This window comes from Pleuronectes platessa, chromosome 10 (genome assembly GCF_947347685.1).
Source record: "Pleuronectes platessa chromosome 10, fPlePla1.1, whole genome shotgun sequence".
Taxonomy (NCBI): Eukaryota; Metazoa; Chordata; class Actinopteri; order Pleuronectiformes; family Pleuronectidae; genus Pleuronectes; species Pleuronectes platessa.
In genome coordinates, this window is record NC_070635.1 from 9122793 (window position 1) to 9130247 (window position 7455).

The following is a 7455-nucleotide window of genomic DNA, read 5'->3' on the forward strand; positions in this document are numbered from 1 at the left end:
CAGACAATACGTGTGCTTGCGCTTTCCACTTGGATCGACCTTGTACTGCAGTACCTAACCCTACCTGGTCCAGAGGAGCCCATCACATCACTAAGATTTTCTCTCTTCAAAAATCATTTCTCATGTAGACTGACATGAGTGTGTTCAATTTCTAATTAAGTTCAAGAAATCGACCTCAATACTGATGAAGAACCTTGTTTCATGTTCGTTTTTTTCCAATCATATCTTGATTATAATTTATGTTTCTTTGTTTGATTGCATTTTATCACAAATAACGAAAAGCACCTTCATTCATAAATGTGATTTAACAGGGGTAAATGACAAATATTAACCATATATGCTGTTTATGTTGCTTGTAATTGGGATAAAGTTAACATCTGTTAAGTATTTTTACATATATTTTTGTATTCCTTGAAAGATCGAATAATACGGTGGGTCCACCAGACCCGTGAACATTGGCTGAGTGACCAAAACACGAACACCACACAATTTTTGTGCTCCATCTTCAATTCCAGTTTTACCTTGAAATTGTGTTTATTTGAAATACAGCAATGCCTAATTTAATAACCAATGCGTAGGTACACTGAGTGGAACTAATGCAGTCCCGTACAAAATGCCATATATTACATAAGAAGACATTTTACTCCAAAATTGAAAAAGTTGAGATCTCAAATTTCCTTTTAATTTAAGACAAACACAATCAAGTAACACTTTATCCATTTACGCTGATTCTGTGCAGCAACTGTGACTCTTATTCTGAAAATATCTGAAAGTTAGATGCTTACTATTGCTATTTGATCACCAGCCATAATGAGGTTACTCTCCTCCGCCTTATACAGCTTTTGGGAGCTAAGTTCAGGTGAAGGTGCCGATGGCTGATGAATTAAAGGAAGAAACTTGCACTTGAGAAACAGTGAAATTTCAGCTTGAAAAACAGCAAAACTTTAGTCTGAGTGGAATAAATACTGAGAACAATTAATTCCATTTTAGAAATTTTATTCATTTTTATAAATGTTGGGATAACAGGAGCACCCTGAGAAAACCCATTGCAGAACTTTAGACTTAGTAAAAGCCATGTCAGGAGTAACATCATCCACCTGTTATCTCCTGAAGAAGGAAGAGATGCCTGCTCTTAAAGAGGAGAAGAAGCCAGGCTTTTTGCACAGGCGTCTTCTCACAATGGAGATTATTGATATCTCAAGTTCTGGATCTCTTCTAAGAAGGGAAGACATTAGCGTCTTTGGAGAAGGCCACTTCTTAGACAACTCCTTGTAAATGTCCATGTCAAGGCATCTTTTCAGGATGTAAGGTGAGTCAATGTCTTTGACCTCGGCCCATATTCTCTCCATCAGATGACGCCTTGTGTCATCATCATTACAGGTCACCTTTGCCTTTTTATAGATTTTTGTGACGAGCTTGTCCGAGAGAACACTGACATACGTTTTATATTTGACCTCTGCCTGGATCTTTTCAATCTTCTCCCTGGCCCTCCTGTCGGATGATCCTGAGTTCTCACATTCTTTGCTGACTTCTGATGAGGAAGACTGCTTCGATCTTTTATTCCCACTGCTGCTGACCACTGCTGGTGTTGACTGCTTCGGTCTTTCATTCCCTCCGCTGCTGACTTCTGAGGATGAAGACTGTTTTGATCTTTTACTCCCACTGCTGCTGACCACTGCTGGTGTTGACTGCTTAGATATTTTCTTCCCTCTGCTGGTGACTTCTGATGATGAAGACTGCTTCGAACTATTACTCCCACTGCTGGTGACCACTTCTGGTGTTGGTGTTCTTTCATTCCCTCTGCTGCTGACTTCTGAGGATGAAGACTGCTTTGATCTTTTCTTCCCTCCGCTGTTGACTTCTGAGGATGAAGACTGCTTCGAACTTTGACTCCCACTGCTGGTGACCACTGCTAGGGTTGACTGCTTCAGTCTTTCCTTCCCTCTGCTGCTGACTTCTGAGGATGAAGACTGCTTGCATCTTTTCTTCCCTCTGCTGATGACTTCTGATGATGGTGACGACTGTTGTGATCTTTTATTCCCACTGCTGGTGACCACTGCTGGTGTTGACTGCTTCGGTCTTTCCTTCCCTCTGCTGGTGATCACTGCTGGGGTTGACTGCTTCAGTCTTTTCTTCCTTCCGCTGCTGACTTCTGAGGATGATCTTTTCTCCTCTAGGCTGTTGACCTCTAATGATGATGACTGCGATGAGTCGATGGTCATTAAAGCGACTGACACTCTGTTTGTGTGGCGGTTAACCTGGTTGTTCAGCCACCAGCTTATCAAGGACAGAAAACAAAACACCCTGGTCTGAATGTCTGCATATATGCCCCTGTGTGAAGTAGGAACACGAACCTTCTTCACTAGACCTGAACCCCTGTCTGAATTCTTGCCAGGTGCGATGTGCGAATAGATGAGATCTGAAAGCTGTTTTGTGAATACAATAACCTTTTCAGATCGAGGCTTTTCCAGTGTTTCGAAAGCAGAACTTTCATTTCCACCTCCTGGCTTCTGCTTCTCCAGAAGCACAGCGTCAATACTAGCAATCAATGACTGCATCGCCTTCCTACTAGTGAATTTTGGATTCTCATGGAATTTTTTCGCGACCTTTGACAATATTTGGAGCGTCCCTGCTGCGGCAAAAGTCTTTATGAAAAGCCTGTTGATCTTTCCCATCGCTTTACCGTTTGAAAAGTTTGTCTCTGGAGATTCCTTTCCATTTTTGCTTTCCTCACTGATTGACTCAATTATTTCATCTAAAGCCAAATCAATCTCTGAAGAAAACAAGGAATTGAGAGAGAGGCTGTCATTGAACTCATTGAAGAAGTCTGTGATGTCAGTCAAACTCTCGTTGATTGTTTCCTGCACAAGCCTCTTCACACTGTCCACACTGCTTGCTGTTGAACCTCCCTCTGAGGAACTACCTGACTTGGAGCTTTTTCGTGAAGAGTAGGAGCTTGAAGAAGTCCTACTCACCAGAATGGGATCGTCTGAAGGTTCCTGTTCCTCTGAGGAGATGGTCCGACTTTGCTTGACCAACTGTTTGATTCGTCCGTTTTTCTTTAACGACTCGCAGGCATAACAGATCATCTGTTGGACTTTAGCGGGGCTAATGAGGCGGGTTGGGATAGGCTTCTCAGAGCTCACACAGATGGAGCTCGCAGACAAGGTGGAGTTGACGGTCTCCGTCACCTCCTCTACAACCAAGTCTGTGAGCTTATCCAAACTCTCAGACGTTGTTGTGCTGCCTGGTGAAAGACTTTTGTTGAGAGTGTCGCCCAGAATGGACCGAACTTTATCCTCAGACACGGGTGAACGGGGACGTCGCTTTACAATGGCATTTGAAACAAACGTCATTAAGTTCAGCAGAAGTTCTGCCAACATAAATGTTGTAGCTTCATCCGGTTTGCATGACTTCAACCTCTCCCACTGCTCTGCTGTGAGCTTCGTAAAAAAGCTTTCAAAGTACGGGCGGACAGTCTCTGCATTTATGTCCATTTGTTTAACTTTCTGAGTGAATTCCATTGTGACTGTTTTTTTCGCTGTTCGAAATGTGTTTTGCATGAAAAATCTCTTGTTCTTCTTTGTTCTACCAACTGGCTGGTTGCTGCAGACTGATTCTTCAATGAAGCAAAGTGGACACTAGGAATTGAGGCAAAGGGGATTAAAGGAATTGAAACAAAGGGGATTAGAGGAATTGAAGCAAAGGGGGTTAAAGGAATTGAAGAAAAGGGGATTAGAGGAATTGAAGCAAAAGTGGTTAAAGGAATTGAAGCCAATGTTGGTTAGAGGAACAGAAGCAAAGGGGGTTAAAGGAATTGAAGCAAAGGGGGTGAAAGGAATTGAAGCAAAGGGGATTAGAGAAATTGAATCAAAGGGGGTTAGAGGAATTGAAGCAAAGGCGGTTAGAGGAACTGAGGAAAAGGGGATTAAAGGAATTGAAGCAAAAGGGATTACAGTTTTTTTCGATTGCATAAACACTAAAATCAAAAGTATTACACAATTATCAAACTTGACACTCAAGGAGCAACACATGGGCCCAGATGTGCACCACTATAAGCACAATGTCAGCTTCACACTTTTTGCAAAACAATACACACAGTGATCTGCAAAACACTAAACACACTTGTATACATTAAGCACAGAAGTATATCAAGATGTCACTTCCTTGCAATTCCTAAGCACTGCCTGTCAAATGACCACCCCTATGGGCCAATTGGTTAAACAATTGGTTAAACGGTAGCAGCTTTGCTGCTCTGGATCCTCTGACAGCCCCAGCTATGGTGGCAACCTTGCAAAGACTAACATCGATATACAGTCGGCATCTATGTATAAATATGTATCGTCTCCCGTCCAGATGAAACAACTGCTGATATGAAACACTATATCTGACTGAATGTGTGTCTCAGCTGCCAGATTCTTTTTTGTCTTCCAGAGACAGAAATAGACTCTTGTGTGTCCGCTGCCATAAATTGCTGCCGCCAGCCAGCGAGTCCTCCTGGCACCTGCCTCCTTCCCACCTCTCCCTCACGCTCCGCTACTTTTATGGATCCGTGTATTCACCAGTCAGGCGGTGATTAGCGATCTGAGCTCTCCACCAGCTTCTCCCTTGCTCATTTTATGCTTGGAAGTTTGTCCTTGACTCTTTTGTAGCTGGCATGTGTTTTTTCCTCCTCACCCTCTTTCTCTCTCTCCCTCTCTGTATAGCTAAGTTTTTTTAGTCTTCCACTTCATCCCTCTTACTCCCCCCCATCACTTTAATTTAAAATCCTCAATAGTGTCTTTTGATTTCTGGTCTTGAACTTTTTGCAGCAGACGGGGATGTACCAAGACTACGCTGAAGCCACCGAAAGCAATAACAATAACAGTCTTCTCTGTGATCACAAGGTAGGTTTCAGGTTTTATAGTCTCCACCTGTTGCTGTGTGTGGTTCAACCGACGCGAGACTAACATTCCATTTGTGTGCTTTTATTTGAAAGTTCATATTTCATAGACAAAGAAACTTCAAATTTGTAAGGTTTCTGTTGCATTTGTATTGTTTTACTCTAATTCTCCTTTTCTTCTCCCCTGTGTGTGTGTGTGTGTGTGTGTGTGTGTGTGTGTGTGTGTGAGTGTGTGTGTGTGTGTGTGCGCGCGCGTGTGTACGTGTGTGTTTATGTGTGTGTGTGTGTACAGCAAAAACTTGTCCAGGCTATTAAAAGAATAAAGCGTGAGGCCGATGACTGCCGAGATGCAGAGAGAGAGACGTACATAGAGTCAGGGGAAGTAGAGGTATCGTTGCTGCATCATTATCTTATAGTAGTTCAAGTTGAAAACAAAATAAACATTCATAATGATCCTGCTGAGGCCAATTTTGAAAATATTTTAGTCAAAACCTTAGCTGATTTAATTACTGCCTTTCTTTCCGCTCATCTCTCAGCGCAGGTTTGATGATCTGGAGCGAGAAATCCGAGCCGAGTTTCAGAACCTCCATCGCTTCCTGGACGAGGAGGAGTGTAAGGACGTGGAGCGGCTGAGGAGGGCGAGCCAGAAACAACTGAGACAGCTGAAGGAGAGAGAGAAGAAAATAGCAGCGCAAGGGAGAGACCTGGACGGAGCGATCAGGGTGCTGAACAGCAAACTGGCCGAGGAGGACAGTGCCACGCTGCTCAAAGTGAGGAAGGGAACATCCAGAGACAAAATATAGTTTGTCTTATTGTTTTGAATGTATTGACACGTTACTGATTTGCAGATGGAGCAACATCTTGCTTATCAAAACTGAAAAACAATGTGGCCCTGCAGGTTTACCTTGAAGGGACCCACCCAGGGTAACCCTATTACTCTGCGGCCCCTTATTGGCACTCATTTGACCACTTATATGGGCATTGATTGACCGAACAGTCGACTCCACTGATTTTCCAAGTCAAAATCAATTTCTCGTTTAACAGTGAAAGGACAAACGTCAGTCAGACCATTAGTCAGCAAATAAGAGCAGACAGCACGAAGCGTTCTAGCAACAGAAGACGACTGTTTGTGTTAATGAAAAGTCTCCTGAGGGTTTCACGGCCGGACGTTTTAAAATGCTGTGTACTTTCTTTTTATGACGATTGATGCGGATCAATTCAAATCAATTTTAAAGCCACTGTTTCTCTCATTACAGGAAATTAAAGATCTTATAAAAAGGTAGATTTCCTCAAAGTGTGTCGTTGCCAAACTAATTTCTATTTGACTGTCTCTGTTATTTTCTCCTAACTCGTTAATCTTATGTGTGTGTGTACTTTGCGTTTCCACTTACTGAAGGACGTATATCCCATCATCCCTCATTCAGTCCTCCCCTTCTCTTGTTTTGTCCAAACAGGTCTCAGGTCAGCTTTGTTCCTCCAGCGGACGTGGAAACTGAGGTGCGCTCTGGTCAGTTTGTGGGGCCCATCCAGTACAGGATATGGAAGCGTATGAAAAGCTGCCTCTACCCAAGTATGTGTATTTTCTGTATATGTCATCAGAACCGACACATTTAATGCTAAACAACAGGACTTATTTTACTCCATCTCTGTTTGCCCGCAGATATAACATCAGTGACCTTAGACCCGGAGACAGCTCACCCTAATCTGTCCCTGTCCCAGTCTCGCACCTCAGTATGGTTCGAGGAAGACAAAGACACAGCAGATATCCAGCCCAACCCACGACGCTTCCACTACTATTACTGTGTGCTGGGTCAGCAGGGCTTCACCACTGGGCGGCACTACTGGGAGGTGGAGGTGGGTTGTAAGACAGCGTGGAGGCTGGGTGTAGCACGAGAAGATGTCCCAAGAGGGGAGATGGCTGCCACGGGCACCTCCAGTGGCATCTGGACCCTGGCCCTGAAGAGTGGATCCGTCCTGGCCTGCACCGACCCAGAACCCACCAAAATCACCGTGTCTCTCCGTCTCGTTCGCATCGGCGTGTTCTTGAACTGTGAGAAAATGGAGGTGTCTTTCTATAACGCTGTCACCATGGCACCAATCTACACCTTCACCATGGGATCGGTCATGGTGCCTCTGCTCCCCTTCTATAACCCCTGTGACACACACAACGGGAAGAACACGACACCAATACAGATTTTCAAACCTTCACTATGATTAAGTGTTACCACTAGACTAGATGGAAGATGACGACTGGTCCTATTGGTCCAAACTGTTCATTTTATAAATAGGATCATTAAACATTTGGAGCCAATCTAGAGCTCAATGGCAAGTCAATGAATTGGTTAGTTGATCGATTGAAAATCATTTGGCAACTGTTTTAATTATTATCTAATCATTGTTGTCATTTTTCAACAAAAAGTGTTTAAAGATTTTCAGATTTCCTTTTGTTATTATTATTTTTGGGATAATCTGGATCTAGTGAATTTCAATGTGGTTTCATAAGGCTGTCGGGCCTTGGCACAAGAGTTAAAGAAAATGAAGCACGAGGGTATTGTACAGGCGACCTGGAGCTT

At 43.3% G+C, this 7455-nt stretch overlaps 1 protein-coding gene across 1 annotated transcript; it reads left to right on the top strand.

Annotated features, from left to right (window-relative positions):
• Positions 1-4512: 4512 nt before the first annotated feature.
• Positions 4513-7096, top strand: si:ch73-54f23.4 (zinc-binding protein A33). The gene is made up of 6 exons (XM_053432302.1): positions 4513-4886; positions 5175-5270; positions 5419-5652; positions 6139-6161; positions 6337-6452; positions 6543-7096. The coding sequence occupies exons 1-6, from the start codon at positions 4821-4823 to the stop codon at positions 7094-7096; spliced, it is 1089 nt and encodes a 362-aa protein (XP_053288277.1). The 5' UTR covers positions 4513-4820.
• Positions 7097-7455: the final 359 nt, after the last annotated feature.

What these genes read in the sequence shown, in the direction of transcription:
- si:ch73-54f23.4 (XM_053432302.1), top strand. Translation starts at nt 4,821, where the DNA reads ATGTACCAAGACTACGCTGAAGCCACCGAAAGCAATAACAATAACAGT. An exon ending in ACAGTGCCACGCTGCTCAAA is followed by an intron (nt 5,653 to 6,138) that starts GTGAGGAAGGGA and finishes CTCTCATTACAG; the next exon opens with GAAATTAAAGATCTTATAAA. An exon ending in ATTAAAGATCTTATAAAAAG is followed by an intron (nt 6,162 to 6,336) that starts GTAGATTTCCTC and finishes TTGTCCAAACAG; the next exon opens with GTCTCAGGTCAGCTTTGTTC.